We start from the raw sequence: 23,969 nt of genomic DNA, 5'->3' as shown, positions 1-23,969 counted from the left end.
AAGGTTTTTTTGTTTGATATTGTAAGGAGTAGTGTAGTTTGCAGATTAACAAAAAGATGTGCAACTCAACAAATGTCAGCTTCATTGCCAGTAAAGTATTATGATGCGGCAGTGGAGCTGTCATTGTTCAATTCCCATCAGTTTCTAATTATTTATAGGTGTAAATTATTAGTTATTTTAAGGAGGAAAAAAAAGACTCCAAAACGAGGTAGCCACTTCTCTTCCGCAGTTAAAACACGCTGTGGAATGTGGGTGTGTTCGGCGGCTCCCTGAGCTGAATGAGGATTGCATCCAACACACCTCTTTTTATTCTTCAGTTTGCGAAAACATGCAGGCCAGTAGAGGGGATATTGATAATTAGCTGAGGCAATTTCTAGAAGGCGTTTTTCCACCAAACATCGCGAGTGTTTTACGGGTGCGGGGCGTGGAGCCGAATAGGCGCTTATAAGAGGAGGAGGCGAGATTGTCTGACGGGTGTCACAGCTCCTCTGAAACGTGACGAAGGGAGAAAATAACGGGCTGCAAATACAAAATAAACACACTGACAAGGAGCACTGCGTGGTACGAGGAAGCAGCTGTCCTGAGGGGTACGGGTCTTCGAGAGGGAGTCGCTTCTTCCTCCTCTTCTTCACCCTCATCTCTCCTCTGGGGCGCACAGTGTGCCTTTAGCATCTTTAGCGCGTCTGCTAACACTAGCTAACAAGGTACTTGCTTAGTGTCCATCTGTGTTTAAACAATGGGGCCGGTGAGTCAAGTGCATAACGACCAACTTAAATACTTAAGTTTGAGTTACGTTTAAGTCAGACTTGTTTGTGGTGTTGTATATCTAAATATCAGTACAGCACAGTACAGTATACCCTGTGCTGCATCTAAGGTGGATAATAACGAGAAATACAAGCTCCTTGAAGATGCGCAGTCTTTGCAGGCGGATGAATGAGTGACTGTTCTAGAAATTTCCTTCCATCTGAAGCATCTGTGCGCCGCGTGCACGGCCGTGGACTGCTGTCGCTTCGTCTTTGTATTCGCAAAGGGAGTCTCGGGCTGACAGCCACATCTGGCCATTCATTAAAGCAGCATTGTTAAGTATACCAACTATCCATTATACGCCACTGTTCCATCATGGCGACAGCTGGCCTTACCTGCAGCCCAGTTCAGCCTGGATTTTTTTTTTTTTTTTGTAGTGTTCATTATTATGATGGAATGCAAAGGTAAAGCATTCAGCGTCTCCGTTTAAGGTGCGTGGACCTGTGCAAGTGTACCATTAATCTGAAGTGTCTTTCAGTTGTATAAAGGAAGTTGATCAGCTTAAGTTGTGGCTTTAATTGTTTTGGGCATTTGAAGTTTTGTGGTATGGAGTTTGCTATTCTTAAGGGATTAGTTAAGAAGCCTCCATGGGCTTCATGCATGTCAGGGCTGGTTTGCCTCGGTGTCTCCTGGCTTTTGAATACCTAGCACAGACTCTAGCATTAAACTTTTATTATAGCAGAATTCCAGTTTCATCACCATTGGTGGAACTGAGAGGAATTAGACAGGTGATGTTAGATTTGTGAATGAATCATTGTTTTTGAATGACTCTCCAAAGAGGAACTATTTTACTCCATCTGCATGTGGAATCCAAAATCCTGTTTCTACACTGTTGCGCGTAACAGCCAGGTTAACTTCGTTAACTCGTTCCTTTTGTACTCACAGATAGACTCTCATTCAGCGAGCTAACCCAGTGGCACAGAGGCCAGCAAAGGCAGCAGGCAGTGTGGAACAAAAGCGTGTAGAGTCAGGATATTTTCAGATCTAACACTGTGAATTAAGGGTTTATTTCACCAAAACCAGAGTTAATTATTGTTGGAATAGTGGAAAGACTAAACAAAATGATTCTGGTCAGTTTTATTTTGTTTGTGTCAAATTTTAATGAAGTGTGTTTACAAGGCAATCAAGCTGCTCTTTGTTCGTAAAAGAGAGGAACTCCAGTTCAGAAGATGTAAGGTTGAAACTAATACTGCTATGAATCAGCTTGGCCAAAAGTCAAGAGCACTGGCAGCACCATACGTTTTTCATTATTTTGGTAGAGGCCTAAGTGAGAGCTCAAGCGGTAGGTCCTGGCATACTGGGTTGGTAGTGATTATATTTCCCATTAATTCCCCATTATATAACTTTGCAAATAAAAATATATTAACCTATTGAATGACTTTGCTGTATTTCAGAGCCAGAGTCTCTTGGGCAGTTTATGGCGAACACATGGATTGTAGCCCTTGATGATGAGATGGTAAAATGAAAACAAAGACTTCTTTTATTGAAAGGGGTGGTTATGCATAAAGCCTGGTTGTGAAGATGAATGCGTGGGGTTATTTTCTACCATGCATGGCAGGCTGAAACCTCAAGGGAGGCCAGATGTGTGTATGTGTGTGTGCGCGCGTGTGTGTGTGCGTGTGTGTGTGTGTGTGAGAGAGAGAGAGAGAGAGAGAGAGAGAGATGGACACAAAACAGATGTGCTCACATATCGTCAAGCATATTACTCTTTGCTGACACTGGAATTCAAGTTGATTCATCTCACTGTAATCTCTAATCATCTGTTGAATTAGAATGACTTGGCATGTGTATATATCATAGAACCACTGTAAATTGTAGGTGTGTGTATGGGTTATGGTGTTTAAAGTAAAACTTTAAAAATGACAATTTGAATTGGTCCTAATTTTGTGTGAACAGTTAATGTCCTGTTGTGTCCTTTTGTGTCCCACTACTCTTTATTTATTCATAGCCAAAACCATAAAATGTAATTGTTAGAGATGCACAGAACGGCTGTCTTTAGCATTTTCACAAAAATGCTGACTGCAGACTGCGCTGTAAGCGCAATTGTCTGTTATCATAAAGACATGAGAAAATAGCATTAGTCAGGTCACATATTAGGTACAATCACTGCCTTGATGTTTTTGTTCCATCTTGACTCTTCTTGATTTCTTACATAATGTTCTTAAGCTCTCTTTGAAGTTTTCATAGAGGTGTTGTTTGAGTTCTTTGTGTTAAAAAGATTAAGGAGAAAAGTCTTATGTGGGCTAAACCTAAGGGTTGGTGCTGGAAAAACACTGCAGGTGCAAAATTGAATTAACACTTATTAATCTTCCCATGGTTTGTAGAGTGCTATGCCATGTTTGACCATTTCTTTCATTAGTGATTTCGATCATTTTTATGTTCTGGACTGTAAAATAATGAGTTTGACTGAAGTAATTTTCAACCTTTGCGTTTCTGTTCAGTTTTTTGGGAGGCTGTTGTAAACTTTCAAGCATTTGTGTTCGGTGTTTTTCCCCTCTCAAATTAAGGGTCTAATGAGGTGTTTTTCTTTGTCTTTGCTGTCTTGCAGGAATATTAACTCTAGGCTTTTCTAGACCAAGGGCCTACAGCATCCTCCTCTAAAACTAGAACGACCTCAGTGTGGGTGGATAACCCCCTCCGAAGCACGACTAGTGAATTTGACCTGACGGTGGATACTACAGCTTCCATCCAGACAGCAAACCAAAGCAGAGCATTTCCATTGCTCCTTTTTGAATAATTAAATCCATAACTTTGACTGTTTGTGTTACCTTTTTGCAAGGATTCGTAGAGCTGTGAGATTTTTTCTTTTTTAAGTAATCTGTTAAAATGGGTCCTGGAATGGAAGCAGCGGACATAGCTGTGGTAGCACTGTATTTTATCCTGGTGCTAGTCATTGGGTTTCTTGCCATGTGGAAAGCCAATCGCAGCACTGTGAGTGGCTACTTCCTGGCTGGGCGCTCCATGACATGGATTGTGATAGGTGCATCACTCTTCGTCAGCAACATTGGCAGTGAACATTTCATAGGCCTGGCTGGGTCAGGAGCAGCAAGTGGCTTTGCTGTTGGAGCATGGGAATTTAATGCACTTCTTCTTCTGCAGCTGCTTGGCTGGGTGTTTGTCCCGGTGTATATCCACTCAGGAGTCTACACCATGCCTGAGTACCTGTCGAAACGCTATGGTGGCAACAGGCTAAAGGTGTACTTTGCTTTCTTGTCTGTGTTACTTTACATTTTTACCAAGCTGTCGGTGGACTTATATGCTGGAGCTCTCTTTATTCAGGAGTCCCTGGGGTGGAACCTTTATCTGTCCATTGTCCTGCTCATCAGTATGACTGCACTGCTTACTGTCACTGGTGGATTGGTGGCAGTAATGTACACGGATGCACTTCAGGCAGTGTTGATGATTGGTGGAGCCCTAACCTTAACCACCATCAGCCTAGTCAAAGTTGGTGGGCTAGAGGGTGTCCGAACTAAGTACATGCAGGCAGTTCCCAATGTTTCTGCTATTATTGCCTCTGGAAACTTCACTTATTCTCCTTCCTGCCGCATTGAGCCTAAACCAGACTCACTACGCATCCTTCGAGGTCCCCTGGATGAAGACATCCCATGGCCAGGCTTCATTCTTGGCCAGACCCCTGCATCAATTTGGTACTGGTGTGCAGACCAGGTCATTGTTCAAAGAGTACTAGCAGCCAAAAACATTGCTCACGCTAAGTGCTCTACACTTATGGCTGGATTTCTCAAGATCCTGCCCATGTTTCTAATTGTCATTCCAGGAATGATCTCCCGCATCTTGTTTGCAGATGAGATTGCCTGCATTGGGCCAGAGCACTGTATGGCTGTGTGTGGTTCTCAGGCCGGCTGCTCAAACATTGCCTACCCACGGCTGGTCATGGCAGTGATGCCTGTGGGACTCAGGGGTCTGATGATGGCAGTTATGATCGCTGCCCTGATGAGCGATCTAGACTCGATCTTCAACAGTTCAAGCACCATCTTCACACTGGACATCTATCAGACTTTTCGAAGAGAGGCATCTCAGCGCGAGCTGCTGATTGTGGGTCGCATATTTGTTGTGTTGATGGTGGGAATCAGCATTGCCTGGGTCCCTGTTATAATTGAAATGCAAGGTGGACAGACGTACCTCTACATCCAGGAAGTTGCTGGCTACCTCACTCCACCAATTGCTGCCCTCTTCCTGCTAGGTGTGTTCTGGAAACGGTGTAATGAGAGAGGTGCATTCTGGGGAGGCATGACAGGTTTCACACTCGGCACCGTACGACTGATCTTAGCTTTCATTTACCGCCAGCCTCGCTGTGACCAGCCAGATGATCGGCCTGCCTTCATCGTTGATGTCCACTACATGTATTTTGCCGCTGGGCTGTTCTGGATTTCGGGATTTGTGGCGGTAGTGGTCAGCCTTTGCACCTCTCCACCAGATGAGGAGCAGGTTCGCACCACCACAGTCTGGGGGCTCCGCAGCATTGAAATGACTCCCATGAAGGACCAAGAGGAAATGCACAGGCTGACTGAAAAGAGCCATAGTAATGGCGGTGGAAGCCTCCATAAAGAAATGCCCCCAGATGTTAGAAAGGAGAGGTGTTTGGATGGGGTGGAAGTCAGACTCCTGGTCCCATCCACTGACCATGACCCAGCCACCCCTAGTACAGAGACAACCCCTGCCACCAGCCCTGCAGAACAGTTCGGCAATGGAAGGATGGAGATGATCAGAACCGAGGAAGGCTACCATGGTAACGGGGAGACTGGCAGATGTCTGCGTTTAATGGAATGGTTCTGTGGATGTAAGGAGGGAGCACAGAGTGCACAGCAGAAAGTAGCACAGGAGGATGAAAGAGTCATTGCAGAGATGCTGTACGAGCCACCTAGAGTGAAACTTCTTCTCAACTTGGGTCTGGTATTCGTCTGCACTGTGGGCATCTTCATGTTTGTTTATTTCTCACTGTAGCTGAACCCTGCACTGAACTATCGGGGACTGGAGTGACGGCTTTTATTAAGTTGGAAGGGGGTTTGGGCTGTTACAGTGGAATCTTCAGAGATTTGAAAAGCTCTGTCTGTAATATTTACAGTTGTCTTTTGTAGCTCTCTAACAGGGATATAAGCATATTCTAATCATTTTTGAAATGATTAAAGCTTCTCCATATGAGAAAAATTATACTCTTTTATGACTATGAAGCTTATTTGGCACTGGTGTGGCCATTTTGTACAGCGCTTGTTAGCTAATCCTTGTTAGCTAAGCATTTAGAATATCTACTGGGATTTTTAGAATTGTTCTCAAAGTTTATTTAATATTTGCCTTATATATATATATATATATGCAGTTGTCCTTTTTTGTATGGTGAATATGTATTCTGTGATTTAAGCTTTCCCCCCCCCCCACTCTTGTTGAAAGTTTGGTTTAGCCTTGTGAAGGTACTGCATTAAAAAAAACTTTTTGTCAAGCTTACAGCAAATATTTGGTATTTAGAATATGTATGTGTTTTGCAGCACCGGAAATGAAGAGAAGAAGCACAAGATTCAAAATAGTTTTACATCCTAAAAGAAAAAATAGCCAAACTCAAAATAGTATGGTACTTATTCATTTTGATTGGCTGTTCAATTTGTTGTCACGGTAAGGGATTTTATATGTTGTGTTTACTGTGTTTTTGTTCGGTTAGTTTTTGTGGCTGTATTCTGTGTTTCATCTCAAAACCAAGATGCAGCTTTTTATGCACTACTGTTGTAACAAAAAGCCACAAGTACCAATGCTCATCATTCTGTATCAATTTATATTTTATGCATATCTCACTTTGTTTGTTGAAAAGTGTGTCGAGTTTTTTAATGTTATTTCATCATATGTACAATATAATTCAGGGCTCATTGGATCACCCACTATATACATTTCTTCGATAGTAGACTATCTCTTGTGTGTCAATGTACATTTAGTGCACCGCAGAGCTGAAATGCCATTTAGTCGTTTGAAGTGCATCTTTTATAAACTTCTTACCAAATGTGTCTTAGTGTGCAATGCTAAAGTGAAAAAAAGAAAAAAAAAAAAAACTCAAAGAAAACAAAAAATAAGAGCTCACATCCTGAAAATGTTGTGCAGTGAATACCACATCTGTTTAAAGCCATTTGATAAATCAGTTTTGTCATGTAGTACATTTTCAGTTAGCTGCATATCAGCAGGGAATGATAATGCAAAGCAGAAATGACATTTCAGACGTTTGTTCAACATCCTCACTCCCAGAATACAAAAACATGAAGACAAACTTTGTGTTTATGTATTTTGGAATTTGACAACAGCTTTGAACGACCTCAGTCTAAAACGTCAGGGTCATAATGTGACAGGCCAATCCTAATGTCAGGCACAAATGATGCATAACATATAGAGGGTTGATAAGTGATGATTGCTCTATGGGAAAGAGCTTTAAAAACCTTTTCTTTCTGAGAGAATATACATTGTTTTTTTTATGGATTTTATTTTTAGAGACTGAAAATAAAGTTTCTGTGGAGACAAAAGACAAATGTGTATCCATTCTTTATGTTGTGAGAGACTACTTTCTTGCCACATTGGCTAATATAAAGTCAGTCTTGCTCAATATTAAAATCCAGTGTAATAAAGTGTAATTTTAATGTGCTTTCATCAGGTGATAACTGATGAGTTGTGTATTAAAGAATACTGCAACAGCAGACACATTACTTATTGCTTTAAAATGATTTTTATTCAGACCAGAATAGTTGTGGACTCAACTTTTTGGCTATATTGGTGTTGACATTGACTTTATTACAAATCCAGAATAACTGCATTATTTGTCAGTGATACTTCACAACGTGTTCCTGCATGTGAAGATTGATTGCTTTCAAAAACTCTGAGCAGATATGAAGGAGTTCAGACTGGGCTTGGGTAGTAACAAAATTTACCTCTCCAGTGTTTCCTATATATTTTGGGGCTTTCAGTTATTGTTGACCAGGATTACATAAAACTCCAGCAAGGCCATTAATCTGCTCAGAGCCAGAAGAGGATTGGGTGATTCCAGGCTTCTTTACACAAGATTCAACCAATCAAAAAGCCAGGATCAGTGACAAATCAGTGCAAATCTCCCCTTCTTACCAGTTTAGCTCCATACATTCATTTATCCTCTGCTGACCAAACCTCGTGCCTCTGTAACATTCCATAACTAAGTAAGAATAGGTTGAAAGTTACCTTGTGAAAATACACTTTAAAATGTAATGTTATTTGTTAGGAAATACAGAGGCCAACATGCAAAGTGCAAAACTAAGCAATATCATAGTGGTTCATATAATGTGTCAACTAGTACACTGTTGAATTGTCTCTTTTAGTCAGAGGCTGGCATGTCAGAGAGCACCATGAACTGTATTCCTATTTAGACAGTGACTCATATTGTTGATGTCCTGTGACTCCCTGTGGCAGCAAGTTAAAATGTAGCAACCACACTCCGAAGAGGGGTGTGTGGGTGGGGGATGAGAAAAATTTGAGAAAATGACCTGGTGTACCTTGACTAAGGACAGCAAATGTTTAAACACTTGTAAGGACGACCTTCAACTGCAACTCTACTTGAAGAGAGCTACACCCCTCTCAGGCATGTGCTAAATAAATCATTCACTGAATGCCTGGCAATGTTGCTTCTGAGTTGATCAGACAATACTTTCTTTGTCTCTTAAATGTTATTGCTACTGTGGTATCAGTGTATTTATTTTCTGTGATTTATATTTAGTACTGTAGTTTTGTATGGAGCCCTAAAACTGACAAAATGAAGCAAAGGGCTTTCTGAGTGATCATATTTTTTTATTTGAAGAGTTATTTTTTGAGTACAGGAATAAAGGAATATGGAGTAACATAACATTGAAATGCTCTTTTCTCGAAATAATGATTAAAAATACAAGCATTTCAAAAGAACCAACTAGTCCAGGGGATATTGAAATATTTCACAGCATAAGTGACAACTCTGACCTGCTGATGGCACGAAAGGAAATGTCAGGTATTTACCACTATTATTCATCCTCTAGGCATCATGGATATCAGGTCCGAATTTGATGACAATCAATGAAATAACTGATGAGAATTGTGTATGAAATTCTAGACCTCATAGTTACAAATACTTTATGTGTAACTGTTAAATGCATCTGCATGATGCATCTTCATAATGAGTACTTACTGAGACTTAAGCACATTTTGTTGCTAATACTTGTACTGAAGACTGAAAACAGGATTTGAAATTGGGTATTTCATAGTGCAATATTGCTATTTTTTTTGCTTAAGTAAATGATCTGACTACATTTCCACCACTGTTTAAGATGGAAAGCTCTCACAAAATAGCACTCATCTGATGGATACGCCACCTGTGCACAGTAACCTGTGCTTGTGTTTCCCCTATAACTGTATTAATGCTGCAGACATGGACTTCAGCTCACTTGTTGCTGTTATTTTACATCACTGCTGTAAAACACAACATACACTTTGAATTTGACAGTGCTGTAATTCAAACTTGTTTAAATTCTATGCCAGATATCTTTCCTCATCTCTTACACACTTGGCTAACTCCTCCACCAAACACCACCCAACTCATACCCTCCCTCTTTCCCAAGAGGAAACTAATGATATTGTCCTTGTGGAAAAGTACTGGCATCCAGGCCATGCTTTGTTCATTGTCTATTTTGGACAGCGAAAACACGAACAATTGTCTGATACAAATGCTGCAAATTGCTTCCCAGTGCTGGAATAATATTATTAGATGTGATTAATAAGGCTTTATGCATTATAGTCTGTCAATAGCTATGTGTAACATGCATAAAAACAGACATGTAGTCATTTTGTATGAACATATTTTTAAAAAATTGCATAAGTAATTTTCATAGATATAAAGGTTACATATCCTACAATATATAACACAGGATAAGATGCCATTTGTTTGACTTAAGGCATACTGATCAGGATTTGTCCCAATGAAACACCGTAGCTTTCCAGTGACCCAGGCTTCTGCCTCTGTTATGTCTTTCTCCTCGCACTGTTTGGGATCTTTTAGGGTGGCGAACGTTTGGCAGGGGATCTAAAACAAAGAATTGTTTTATTTGTGTCCAGAACTGATCTTCCAAGATGGCACTCCCTGACATCCTGCCTACTTCTTACAACAAGTTCTATTCATCAAATGGTTCAGAATCGGCCATAGATGGATAGTTAAGATATGGCTTAGGGCGGTGGTTGCAGGTTAAAGTCTGGCAAAAGTAAGTGGGACGTATGACTTCCTGAGAGGTTCAACTCAGTACATGAATAATGTTATCTTTTACGGAGGTGTGATGTGGTTTACCTGAAGAGCAATAAAGGCAACTTGAGAAATAGCAGTGAGGCAAGAAGCTAAGTAAACTAACAACTTAAAATTCAGAGTTAACAGATAACTGCTACCTATAATATTACTTAGCTTACAGTACACAGTGTATCTGGTAACCTTAGCAAGTTAGCCTGAGACTATACTGCCAGTACTTTGCAGTGACAAAGCAGTGATGCTAGCAGCTACATAAAGTAGGCTAACACAGCCAAAATGAAAACTTGGTTAACTATTAGCTTAAATTTTTCGTACATAGTTAACAGTATACAGTGTTTCACTTAGTAGCTATGGTTGCCAGAACCTGTACCACCAATAGAAATAGCAGTGATGCCAGCAGCTGCATGAAGTTGGCTAACAAAAATGTACAGCTAGCTTTTAGCTACAGCATACTGTTACATAACTATTATATAACATTAATTTGCTCAGCTAACAGCATACAGTGTCTCTGGTTACCTGAGCTATTAGCTATTAGCCCACATGTCACTGATAGATGTTTTCATGGAAATTTTTTGAAATCTCAAAGGGAGAAAAGCACAGGTATATATATTGTTTTAGTCTGTATACTTTTAAAATATAAAGTAATATTGATCGTCTCACTTGGGCTACTTTCTTTCTTGCAAAAACTTAAGTGAGAAGATCAGTATTACTCTACCCAGCAGGCAGTGTGAAGTTAAAGGACTAGTTTCACTTAGACTACTTGGTTTCTTCCAAAAATTTAAGTCAAACTAGTCCTTTAACTTCGCACTATCTGCACTGTGACAAAGAGGTCCATCACTGTTCTGCACGATGTTTTTGTTCCACTGTTGCTGAATATTTCTACTGTGATTCTTCTATCTACTGGTTTAGGCCTGTTGTTTGTTCTTTTATGTGAAACTTTTATGCTGCCGTCTTTGCCAGGACTTCCTTGTAAAAGAGACTTTGTTATGCATGTTTTGGTATTTGTGGCATTTCTTGATTTGAACAGTGGTTTCTCAATGCTTACAGGTCACAGTAGTAATGCACTATTCTGTACTCCAGCAGCTGCATCCAGGCGCATGCACATTACTTCTTGTTGGGTTTACATGGCACATGTGTCAGAAGGCCTGTAACTCCATATGTTCCTGACAGCAGAGAAGCACATTGCAGATGGGTTTGAAAGAAATACGTGGCAGTTAGATAGTACAGGGGTGGAGAAATGCTGACCTCTCTCATAGAGATGCAAATTCCCATCCTCCAGAATAATCCACTCAGTATCAGTTCTACTTCACAGGGAGTTAAAAACAAACAGTCAGCATAGGCTTACAATTACATACATACATTGGATTGGTTCTGGCCTTCTTTTGCTATTGAACCATTTTGAAACTAAAAATGCCTCTGTTATTCATTCTTGTTGGGATGAGAATGGAAGCAGCCATGTCGGGAATGTGAAGTGTTCTTTCAAATATATAGTCAACACATAGTCAATACATTCCTGTCATTCCACGTGTATAGCCCCAACTAAACTTTGGCGGCATGCCTGGTAGTCTGGCATTAATCCATGGAATAGGCTTTCAATGGCAAAGGGAAATATTTACCTCCCTTACCACACAGCCAGAAGAATAGTGTCTAGAGCTGCAACAATGAGAATAAATGAAGCATACGCCGATTAGGCCTTTTCCCATCTTTCTGGGGCAAACTGATCATTGACAACAACATTCTTGATCAGTGACACATCAACAGCATGGCTGCCAGAGTGTCAGGTGTACAATGCTGATAACGAGTTTGCTGATATGAAAACACTAAGTGCTATGACTCAGAACAACGTGGCAGCTTAGTTTATGTTTAGGATAATGAAGCAACCTTAACAGCAGTTCTCATCCTTGACAACATGTATGGAGAGAAAAAAATCACATTTGTCACGTGGCCCCTTAAAATAGCACAGGATGATGAAGTCACTGCCACAGCTTCCAGAAAACAGGTCAAAGTGTGTGGAAATACTTACAACAGGAGAGAGGGAGATAGTGATGACGTGTTAAAAACGTGTTTAAAGGCCTACAAGAAAGTGAGACAAGCAAGGGTCAAAACCAAAGACGCTGTCCAAGACAGACAAATATATCCAATATGGAACAGACAGGAAACTAAAGTCCAATACACAAGATCGTAGAAACAAGTTATACAGGTATTATAACTGTCAGAGTAACAGATTAACAGAATATATGTATAGCTAAGCCATGAAGCACACAGCAACACAACAGACTGGCCAGGAACAAAGGAGGTGAACTGGTATGTAGTGAAGGCTGATTAGGAAAGGAAGTGCAGGTGGTGAGATGGGCGGGGAAGCCTGTGACAAGCCAAACAGGTGTGTGGACGGGTGGCAGTCAGGTGATGAGGAAAGGAGGGAAATTCTGAGGACATCTGGTGGACAGTTAGAGGATGGCAGGTTTGGAGTGGGGGGCTGGAGGCAGGGACCGAGAGCGATGTGGAGGGCCGGGGATGAGAGAGTTTTACCAGCACCTGAACTTAATTCATCTTCTGCATATTTCCCTGGCAGAAGCAGTGTCAAAATTGTGAACGATAGAAACAGAGTATTTTCCCAGAAGATTGATAGTAGTCATATACTGGCACTGGCACTGTGATTGTGTGTGAAAAATTAGCTTTGAAGGAGGAGTGTGCCAACATGTTTCTACTTAAGGCCAGAACGGACAAACCGAACACACCTGTTGTATGTTCAATGATGCTACGCTGCCTCTGTATGTCACTTTTTTTAACACATGACACAGCTATGTAAAATACATGGAAAATAATAGTCCTCTTTACTGGATGACTTTAAAAGTAAGTCATGATGTTTTTTGCTATTCATACATGAACTGGGCATTGAATAGCTAAGCATAATTTTATTTTTACTCATTTAAATAATCATGTGTGGTGCTGACTCACGGAGCACTGGTTTATGTTTATGTTTATGCTTTATTAATGACATAAAACCAATAACCACAAGCACACACAGACACAGACTGACAAAGACACTTCACATGTGAGGTTAACAGAACAACGCTTCAGATGAGTGTGTTCCTGCCCATGAGTGCATAAATAAGTAGGCACTGGTATGTGGTGTCAATGTGTTTCATTTTGGAGTTTATGTAACATTTCAGCCTAGCAGGGGGTTTATGGTTCACTGGTTCACTGGTTTCAGTGGCACTGCCCTCTCTTTTGCATATGTCAGTCTTGCCTTGGGGTTTCTGTTGCTGTTGTGGTCCGTCTCTGACCCCTGATGTTTAATCCAGGCTTGTGATGATGTCAGATGGCCCTTGGTCATTTCAGTCATAACTTTGTGGTCTTTAGCTTGATTACACCCTGGCGAAGGGGAGCTATAATTCACCTTTTCAATGTATTTTGAATAACCATAAGGACCTTTATGCATATTGTCCCTTATATTCCTGACAGTGTCTGTAGTTTGTAGTTCATTTGACAGAAAAATATAAATATACAAATGATGTTATCTACAAGTATAATGAAATTTCCAGAGCTGAACAGAACAGAATAATGGGAACCATAACTATGTACAGTAAAAGAAAGGATGTACATTTAATTCAACATTCTTGTATGTTTAGGGTAAAGGTATTTCAGCTTTGAAGTATTGTTCATTAACATAATAAGTTGTAATGGTACAGAATAATGCATCAAATCTTTTAACCTCAACATTCCAGAATGTTGCATTAAATACATATCTTTGCACTGTACCATGATATTTCTAGCTTTGCCATTGCATAAAATTTGTCTGCTGAGTGATTTTACATGTGGGAAAGACAACAAAGCTGTTTGGGTTTATGCAGTATTCCTATCCTTTATTGTGAAAAGCATCAGATGTTCTGGTCCCCTGATGTCAGTTCATTTCAAAACAGTGTGTTGTAACATGCTTTTATCACACTGAGCAAACATTCCTGATCTTTTAAAGAAGCCTTTAAGTTATGAAACACCAGATTACTGAGATATTATCAAGATATGCAGATGCTGAAAACTGACCAGAGATTGAGAGAGACAGAGGAAAAAATAAAAGGGAGATTTGGATATACTTTAATATCGTATTCTGCAAAATCTCATGTAACTTTGGAGAAGACTAAGGCCGAGGAGAACGTTCAGGAACGTCATCTGAGTCATGGAGAAATGAGCAGAGTGTGGAAATTTACAGTTACATTTTCAGTTCCACTTTTCTGTGCATATTTGTGTTTCTCTGTCTGTGTTTGTGATCTTTGTACATACTGTCCCGTTTCTCTCTCGTTCACTTTACAGGACAGAAAGTCATAGCGTCCACCCGCTGGCACTGCACAGCAAAACATAAACGATCTGGGAATGATCAGAGCTGGTGGGAGTCATCCACTCCAGCAGTGTGACTCTGGGGGGGAGAAACACTGCCCCTTCAAACACAGGATCCCGTTTCAGGCATTCTTGTCAGCTGACGGATACCAAGCTGAAGTGTCCTTGAGCAAGACAATGGCCCTCGAATGACTTCAGGGTGCTGCTTTGTATCTGAGACTAATACCTCATTTTACCTGAAATGAAGAACCCATTTCAATTCACTACTTAATTAAAAGGCACATATTTGCTTTTTTTTTTTACAGCGAGACAACATTAATATGACAATTTGATAATGGGGCATGTTTCTCTGGAGAAATGTAAGTGTATGTCAGTTTAACTCTGAAATGGGTCGCAGTGTACTGCCACCTAGAGGAAGCTACAGCAGAAATGCCATAGACTGACAACAACCTTCCCTTGTATGGTACTCCCTCTCTGTGGGCAGATCAGAAATTACATGGGGATAAAGGTCCAAGCCAACCAGTCAATATTAAATGTGTGTGTGTGTGTGTGTGTGTATATATATATATATATATATAGAGAGAGAGAGAGAGTCATAATTCAAGAAAGATTTGTAGTTTTTTGTGTGGTTGTGTTTTTGCTGGAAGTTATAACTTCCAGCACTCCCTTTTCTTTATCAGCTGGAGGAAATAACAGCATTTGTGTGACTAACCTTTTCAAAGTCACACCCCACTATCTTTCCCTCACAAACATACAGCAAATACACACCCACACACACACACACACACACACACACACACACACACACACACACACATACAAAGTCTAAACCCACTGTTGAGTCAAGCAGAAAAGATTAAAAAAGTAAACAAAGTATGAGCAGTGGTCGACAGTGTTCTTGTGAGTTAATTACATTCATGCGTATACTAACCAGTGGTAGTTCCTCTTTATCTTGCTCTGTTTTCACTCCAAGGTGTCTTGATTTCCTGAACAATTTCTCGACGCGGCCTTCAAAAATCTGCCAAAAGGTTGGTACAGTATAGAGAAGCTGAAAAGACAAGTTCTTTATGCGGTTGGTTGGGCTTGTGTCAAGGTAAGTGAGTTGACAAAATAAGCCTGGAGCAACTTAAGGTCAGTTTTAGCACCAATCATCAAGCCTTTTTAGAGCTTTATTACTTGCTGCATGCTACTTAAAAACTCACCTGTCACAGTACTGATTTCCTGTACAGGCCTCTTTTATATTTAATGCTTTTTATTCCACCTTTGGAGTAGTGTTTGCTGAGATTACCTGTGTGTGTATGTGTGTGTGTTTTCACTGGAATGAAGTGGGGAAAAGGAGATATAGCCATACTTATGTACCAATCATTGGGAAATGGAAATAGCAGAAAATCATCCTTTGGTTTTTCCCTCCAACTAGATGAGTGCATCTGATTGGTCCAACCTGACCCTTCACCTGGAGGGATCCCTGACCAGTGCTTTGAGTCATTTCCTGGACAAGTGGAGGCGTAACGTGACGGCTGCAGCTGACAGTTTGGACAACACTCTGGCTGAGGAGAACTTCAGGAACGTCATCTGGTATCTGGCGGTGATGATTGGCATGCTTGCCTTCATTGTTGTGGCCATCCTGGTGAGCACAGTCAAATCCAAGAGGAGAGAGCACTCTAATGACCCCTACCACCAATACATCAAGGAGGACTGGACAGCTCAGATACAACAGAGTGACATCATCAATAACTTCTCAGCTAGATAAAGCAGACAGAGATGTGGGACATTATCATCATCATCATCATCAGCAGCAGCAGCAGCAGCAGCATAACTATAACCTATTTTCACAGAAGTCCTTTCTCAGTATCTTTTTCAGTAGATGTTGCTCATCCAGATTTGTAATCAGAATAGTAAAGTCTTACCAGTATTGTGCATCTAACTCGTGGTTAAGCTCTTTAGATCTCCAGATCTTTAATCTATTAACATCAATGATGCATTAGGACAGTGCCTCCCGACCTTTAATAATGTATTGACACCACCACTAATCTTCAAATGTGCTCATTGATATAGATTTTGAAGAGAATGTCATTTAACATCGCTAATTATATAAACATGATTGTAATTACAATGATGTGCTCATGCAAAACATACTGCTGTGACCCCGAAGTAATACAATAAAAGATGGCTGAAATCTATTCAACTGCTTCAGTTTCAGGGTTTTGCTGTTGTGCATGCTAGCTCACTGTCACTCACTAACATAAACAATGGTTTATGTCATTAGTAACACCTGTGCTTTTCCTACAACAATATGTCAAAATGTCTGCTGTGAAAAAGACTATTGATAATAAATATACTAAAGATGAGTCTCACATCTATTATTGTCCAATCTGTGTTTTTTTCTTTTTTGTTTTATTAATTAATTCTTATTATTATTATTATTATTATTTTTTGCAGAATTACATTATATTGTCTTCCAAAAAGTTGAGCCATATTTTCCACATATGCCCTGACAACTACAGAAAATACTATTGTGGTGTTATTGTAATTTTCACAATTCAGCGGGTCATCCATAGCTTGTACCTGCAGAGGGCAGAAGAGGCTCTTGTCAAAGCAGCTAGAAGACTATTGTACTTCAGAGTGGAGGTGAAGAAGGAGGCCAAAATAGATGCTAGCTGCTGCTGCTTTGTCTGGTCTATAGTTAATAATATGTATATGTCAAGATTAAATATGCAGTTTAAGGTCAATGTGTAGGTTTGTGAAGAGTAGAATTGTTGAGAAATCAAGAAGGCACATTCAGTTCTTCAATCTGATATTGAATCAAAGCAAATCACACCCAAATCAAACCAAGCATTGGTATTTGTAGATAGGGATATGCTCAGTTCATTGCCAGGTAACACAATGCACATGCAAAACTGTGAGACCACATCTGCAGAACAACCGCTTCAGACAGTTTGAGTTGCCCTTTACACACCTGTTGGCATCAGAGCTTAAAATACATCCCTTTTTTCCACACTAGCACCAACCCTCACTTCCATGTTTTTTGGTCGTCACAGACGTAAACAGCTCAAAATAACTGAATCCCCAAATCTTGGGGGCTCAACTCTCTTCTCCCACATCGCTGACTCCCTCAAAGAGACATCACGTGGAGCATGAACTGTACTCACTATTAAATACCCCCGCCCCCCACCGTTGTCCTTTGCTCTCTCTCTCTTTCTCACTTGCAGTTCTATTTTTGGCATTCAAACAACTGGTCTCCTAAAAATGGGCCTGTCCTGCACGGGCAGGGGAGAGGAGCTGCTGCTATGTATGGTATCTACATCCCCAGTACCTCACGGTACTCCTCTTTCGCCTTTGTGTCTGCAGAGAGAAGGCGTGAAGGAGTGATCACAGCGGGAGAAAAGAGTTGCAGGGTCCTGAAGATGTTTGTAGAAGTTGGATTTCTTTGCACAGCTTGGGATGCTTGAGAACTGCCACTGACGGACCAGCTTTTACCTCCAAAACTTTCTGCAGCATTTCCTACATCTCCCTACCCCTTTAACAGGGCTTAGGTAACCTTTGCATTTGCACAGTTTTGAACTAAAACCAAACTCTGACTCTTGGGGGTGTGTGGGTGCTGCGGACCATGCTCTCCCTGTGGTTGTTCCTGCTCCCTCTGCTGAGCCTCGTGCCTCTTGCCCCGGCCGAGAAGGGCCTGGAGTTTCCACAGTATGATGGGAAAGACCGGGTCCTAGATATCAATGACAAGAACTACAAGAAAGCCTTGAAGAAGCACAGCATGGTGTGTCTGTTCTACCATGGGCCCATACCAGACAGCAAGGAGCAGCAAAAACAACACCAGATGACTGAATTGGTGCTGGAGGTAAAGTATTAAGAGGAGGAAAACAAAGCAGGAAGCAGGTGGAGAAGAGGTGTATGACCAAGTTAAAGGAACAGGACAGAGGGAGAGAAGCAGGGTCGAAACGGAAAAGGTTGAGAAAAAGAAAGGTGTCAGTGAAAGAGATAAAGGAAAGGACAAAGTTTGGTTGTTTTTATCATTAAACAGGCTCATCTAAAAGACTTAGAGTATTACAACTCCTCATCAGTGCTACAATAATCAGAGAGCCAACTCCAATTGCATGTACTTACTGCATGTAGGAGTTTCTTCAAGGTCAGTGTGTATCTATATGTGCTCTACAAATGCACAGTGGTTCAGTGAGATGCAGCACTGTCACTTAGGTTTAACTTCAGCTTAATTCAGTGCGCGCTTCTATCCCTTAGACACGTATCTGGCTAATTCTCCCTGTGGCTCTCCGCCTTAAGAAATAGGCCAAGAGCTCATGTGTATTATGTTTTTGAGTAATGCATGTGAAGGAAAGAACTACCTTCTCCTCTGTTGCAGATTTTGGTTGACCTTTGGTTGCAAAAGTAATACAGCTTGAGGGTATTTTGTATTCAGGCTGAACAAAGCAGCCAGATCCACGTCTGATTGATAGATTAAATGAATCCCTCTGGTTGAAGGAACCAGTGTACTCTGTGCCCTGTCTCATGTTACACATGGCTGAGGGTGAGTTGCGGTCTGATCTGTTGAGGGTAATTTGAGCCCAGTCCTGCAGTCCTGATATTAGCTTCACTTATTTTACACAGCACAGGTGGGCCATGTTGCTCTAGAGTCAGGCACTCATGTACGGTAAGCATGCACAAACAGGATCACAGTCTGCTTCATGCTGGTGATTGTTTGTATGAAGTGAGCAGATGTTAACATATAATTTGTCCCAAATGTCTACAACTTGCAGAAGGTTTTGCAGTCTATCAACTTGTTTGACATCTGTTCACTTCCTCTTTGAAAACTTAAAGGTGCCCTGCGGAATCATCCTGTAAATACACAAAAGATATGATTTAAATTGTGCATGTTTACATCCACATTTGCTTGCAAACAATTCTTCCTCACTGCTGTTACTCAGGCATTTTTATGTTTGTTCACTCGTTACTCCCAAGAACTGTAGATCAGTTGAATCCCATGCTCACACTCATGCACAAGCCTCTTTTCTAGCTACACAAACCGGGGACCCACTTGTAAAAAAAAACCTGCTGCACTGCATTATAAGGCTCAAAATACCACAAGTTACCTTTAACTCTATTCCTCCAGAGCTTTTCACTGCACATTGAAGAGCACATCAATCATAGTGTCAACATGCTTGTCCCATTCGTGTCAGGATCTTTTCTGGCAGGAGAGTCTCACTTTGCTCACCTACTGTACTCCACAGAACAACTGGCAATACAATTACATGTACTCTGTACTTTGGTTATATTTAGATCAAGACAGTCTAAGTGATTATGTAACTGTGTCTCCCTGTGTAGCTTGAGCACCTCTGTCATATTGCCAACTTTGGTATTAATCTTGTTTTTCTTAAGACCTTACCCGACACTGCAGTCAAGCTACCGTTAACTTTTTTCCATGGAAGCAGCCTCAATGAACATTTTAACCAAACTAGGATGTTTGTTTCCGGTGCTTTCTTTTCCCTTTACATTTGTGCATTCAGTCCTCTTCTCACCATTTAGTCCTTCATGATCTTTTTCTTTTGGTTGCAGCTTGTAGCTCAGGTTGTGGAAGAAAAGGACATTGGGTTTGGAATGGTTGACTCCCACAAAGATACAAAAGTGGCAAAGAAACTGGGTGAGCATTGAATGCAGCATAACCTCTTTTTAGCCTCCTTTATCTGATTGACACTTACAATTCCTGAAAGACGATTGCCCCTACTTACAGATCGAGGAAAGTCAACTTTAGAAACAGCCTTTGAATATATGCATTGATATGTAATTTCCCTCTCTCACAGGCCTGGAGGAGGAGGGCAGTGTGTATGTTTTTAAGGCTGATCGGGTGATTGAGTTTGACGGCTTGCTCTCTGCTAACACCCTGGTGGAGTTCTTGTTGGACGTGAGTAGAGTAATTTAAGGGCAGATTCCCAGCTGCTGCGATGAATCAACACCAGTCTTGCCAAAGTCACAAACTTTCCACAGTACTTTTATTCCCTTTTTCCGCCTGTCTCTAGCTGCTGGAGGAGCCAGTGGAGGTGATAGGAAATGCTCTGGAGCTGAGAGCCTTTGATAGGATGGAGGAAGACATTCGCCTCATTGGTTACTTCAAAAGCGAGGACTCTGAACGTGTGTGAGGCTGTTGGCATGAATGAATTGCTTTTAAAATTATTATGTTTTTTGCTGTCTGAACACACCAATTTCCCCCGGGGATCAATAAAGTATTTCTGATTTCTGATACTTTGATAGGCCTGTGACGGGCTCTGTGTGGCTCATGCCCTTCATTATAACATGAATGTGTTTTAACCCCCTCATCTCCACGGATTTACAGATCCATTTTTACCACTGCTGCACACACAGCTGCCACTGTCTGGTCCCATCTCACATGCTGCAGAGGAACTGAGTCTAGAGTAGTTTACTTGTGGTGTTGAACTGTAGCTACATCCCTTCTGACCAACTGTGGGAGCATTAAGCAGAGGTCAAAGTTCAGCTATTTCCGCTCCCTGATGTGCAAATGTCGTGTAAACAACAGCCAAAGAAAGCACAAACAGATGTGTGATCAGGAAAACAAGAGTACAGCAAAACCCTGTTGCTTATAACCTAACACAGCGTACCACCTAGTAAGACTTTATATAACGTCCTTCTCCCTGTTCTCATCCTCAGACTATGAAGCATTTAAAGAAGCTGCAGAGCACTTCCAGCCCTACATTAAGTTCTTTGCCACGTTCGAGAAGTCTGTAAGTAACAAACAAATAAATAAACAGACACATCATTACTCGTGATTGACCTGTCTTTGTTGCTTCAGGTGGCCAAGGAGCTGACTCTGAAGTTGAATGAGGTTGATCTCTACGAGCCCTTCATGGAGGAGCCGGTCACCATCCCAGGCAAGCCTCATTCTGAGGAGGAGCTGGTGGAATTCATAACTGAACACAGACGGTAAACAAAGAGCAATGTCAAATGAAATACTCCGACAAATGTGTATTTAACCGACTCCCTTGAGATTTGTTTTTGGCCAATTGCATAAATATACAGAGTAACTTTAGTGTATTTTCTGTGCTATCAGGCCAACTCTGAGAAAGCTACGTGCAGAAGATATGTTTGAGACCTGGGTGAGTGCTGATTGTCTAGCTGCACACAACATTAACAACTTTAAATTTAGCTTCCCCTGACACTTAAAGTAAGCTGACATTTATATTTGTCTTCTTCCTCTCAGGAGGATGATATTGAAGGAATCCACATAGTGGCTTTTGCCGAGGAGGAGGACCCTGGTAAGAGCATGTTATGTTATACCACTATTTGTTACTGTAAGGAATGAAAATGAGACAACAAAAAAATAAACCTAAAATTAGAAATGATTAAAGTGAAATAATAAAACCAATAAACTAGATCAAAGACAATAAAAAAATTATATTGACATTGATAACGAGGAGAGTCGAGAGTTAGCTTAGCTTAGCATAATGAATAGAAACATGGAGGAAGACTTTTTTTACAGAAATAAACAAGTGATGATGTGTTAAAACAGTGAGCTTTAGAGGTGCTGATACTACAGGCTGATTATGGCAGAGATAGACTAGCTGTTTCCCCCTGTTTCCAGTCTTTACACTAAGCTAACTGAAAGCTGGCTGTAACCTACATGCATGAGAGTGGTGTCAAGCTGTCCATCAGCTGGTGTTGTGTGAAATTACTTTCAGATGGTTATGAGTTCTTGGAGATCCTGAAGGAGGTGGCCAGAGACAACACCCACCTACCTGACCTCAGCATCATCTGGATAGACCCTGATGACTTTCCCTTGGTGAGACGTGACCCCTCCAGGGTTTGACAGACACAGAGGCCGGCAGATTGGAAATACAAACAGACATAACAAAACAAAAAAAAAATATGTGGCCGGCTCACAAGCTGCATCTCTAATGCGATCTCTTGTTTTTCACTGACCCCCTTCAGCTGATCCCCTACTGGGAGAAGACCTTCAAAGTGGACCTGTTCCGACCACAGATTGGAGTTGTCAATGTTACAGATGTAAGTACATCACAACCTGTCTGATGTGACATGAATGTTGTCATGTCAGACATTATTTGACCTGTGTGTGTGTGTGTGTTTGTGTGTGTGTGTGTGTGTGTGTGTGTGTGTGTGTGTGTGTGTGTGAACAGGCCGACAGCGTGTGGATGGAGATGGACGATGAGGAGGACTTGCCCACCCCCCAGGAGCTGGAGGACTGGATTGAGGATGTGCTCTCCGGCAAAGTCAACACTGAGGATGATGATGATGATGATGATGATGATGATGATGATGATGACGACGACGATGACGACAATGATGATGAAGATGATGACAATGATGGTGACAATGATGAGGAGGATGATGGCGATGATGACGATGAAGATGAGGATGATGATGACGATGATGATGATGATGATGACGATGATGAGTGATCACCTGAGAATAGTAAAAGTTGACTCTTTTTGTTCTTCAGGCCAAGTGTAGCATGGATTTCAGACAAACCGCTGTACAATAAAATCCCTTTTCACTTGGAAATAATTCCACATTTTTACTGAATATGTGTTAAGTAATAATAATAAATCTATTTAATATCCAAAAATGACATATTTTGACAATGTAAATAAGCCTGGAGTGGGTTTGGGGCTTTAAAATAAAAGGCATATGTACTTAAATGTCAGGATCAGACATTTACCTCACGTCACACATGACATTCATTTATATTTATGAATATATAAATGGCTGTTAACAAAAAAGGACTGTGGGTGTCAGCTGTCACTGTCATCAAATTCATTTTGTATTTTAAACCTTCAAGTGAAACACAGACTGACAACTTGAATGGGAGGTGGAAAGTAACTAGGTGTATTTACTCTACTACTGTTTCTAACTTTCAAGATTTTGGGTTGTGACACTTGCAAAAAGCGATATCTAGTTATAAATATATATCATTATAAATAATGATATATAAATGCAAACTTTAGTGAGGAACTTTTTCTTTCTTCTATACCATTAATCACCTCACAGCTCCTCTGTGTCACATCTGTCAGAGCATTTTACTGATGATATACTTCTGTACTTTTACTGAAGTGAAATATTGAATGCAGGACTTGTAATACTTGTAATGGAGTATTTTTACATTGTTGTATTGTCAATATAACTTAGTAAAGGATCTGAGTACGTCTTCCTTCACTGAGTGGCACTCTCAAAACCTAATTTCTTTAACTTACAATCTGTTCAATTACATACGTTGTGGCTCATTGTCCTCAGTGTCAATAAACCAGACTGGGTGGTAAATGTGTGTTTCCATTTCCCTTTTCTTTTACTCTCCATCCTCCTTTCAGGTAACACGACTTCACATCTAATGTTTGGTTCACCCAGAAAACATTTTCTGCCCGGGGGGTTGACAGCTTTGAAATTGTAAAACCACATGATAACAGTCTCCATTTTCAGTAGCAAAACTCTAATCTCTTCTTCATCTCCCAATAACTACTTCCTGTTTCTCCATCAGGTTTATCTCTCACCTGAGTTAATGGGGCAGGCAGGCAGTAGCTGCACAGAGAGA

General features: G+C 40.8%; 3 protein-coding genes across 3 annotated transcripts; all 3 read left to right on the top strand.

Annotated features, from left to right (window-relative positions):
* The first annotated feature begins 254 nt into the window (after window positions 1-254).
* slc5a3b (solute carrier family 5 member 3b) lies at window positions 255-7,319 on the top strand. Its single transcript, XM_076746710.1, has 2 exons — window positions 255-704; window positions 3,353-7,319. Exon 2 carries the CDS (start codon window positions 3,631-3,633, stop codon window positions 5,764-5,766), a length of 2,136 nt encoding a protein of 711 aa, XP_076602825.1. The 5' UTR covers window positions 255-704; window positions 3,353-3,630; the 3' UTR covers window positions 5,767-7,319.
* Window positions 7,320-9,583: 2,264 nt separating this feature from the next.
* Window positions 9,584-16,759, top strand: LOC143330273 (potassium voltage-gated channel subfamily E member 2-like). The gene has a single exon (XM_076746711.1). It carries the CDS (start codon window positions 15,834-15,836, stop codon window positions 16,164-16,166), a length of 333 nt encoding a protein of 110 aa, XP_076602826.1. The 5' UTR covers window positions 9,584-15,833; the 3' UTR covers window positions 16,167-16,759.
* Window positions 16,760-17,724: 965 nt separating this feature from the next.
* casq2 (calsequestrin 2) lies at window positions 17,725-23,698 on the top strand. Its single transcript, XM_076746968.1, has 11 exons — window positions 17,725-18,260; window positions 19,970-20,054; window positions 20,215-20,315; window positions 20,431-20,542; window positions 21,077-21,150; window positions 21,219-21,349; window positions 21,477-21,522; window positions 21,627-21,681; window positions 22,105-22,205; window positions 22,355-22,429; window positions 22,561-23,698. The coding sequence occupies exons 1-11, from the start codon at window positions 18,024-18,026 to the stop codon at window positions 22,840-22,842; spliced, it is 1,299 nt and encodes a 432-aa protein (XP_076603083.1). The 5' UTR covers window positions 17,725-18,023; the 3' UTR covers window positions 22,843-23,698.
* The last annotated feature ends 271 nt before the right edge of the window (window positions 23,699-23,969 follow it).

Source organism: Chaetodon auriga, chromosome 13, assembly GCF_051107435.1.
Source record: "Chaetodon auriga isolate fChaAug3 chromosome 13, fChaAug3.hap1, whole genome shotgun sequence".
Lineage (NCBI taxonomy): Eukaryota > Metazoa > Chordata > Actinopteri > Chaetodontiformes > Chaetodontidae > Chaetodon > Chaetodon auriga.
Note: the sequence above shows the minus strand (reverse complement) of the source record. Positions and strands in the feature narration are given on the sequence as shown.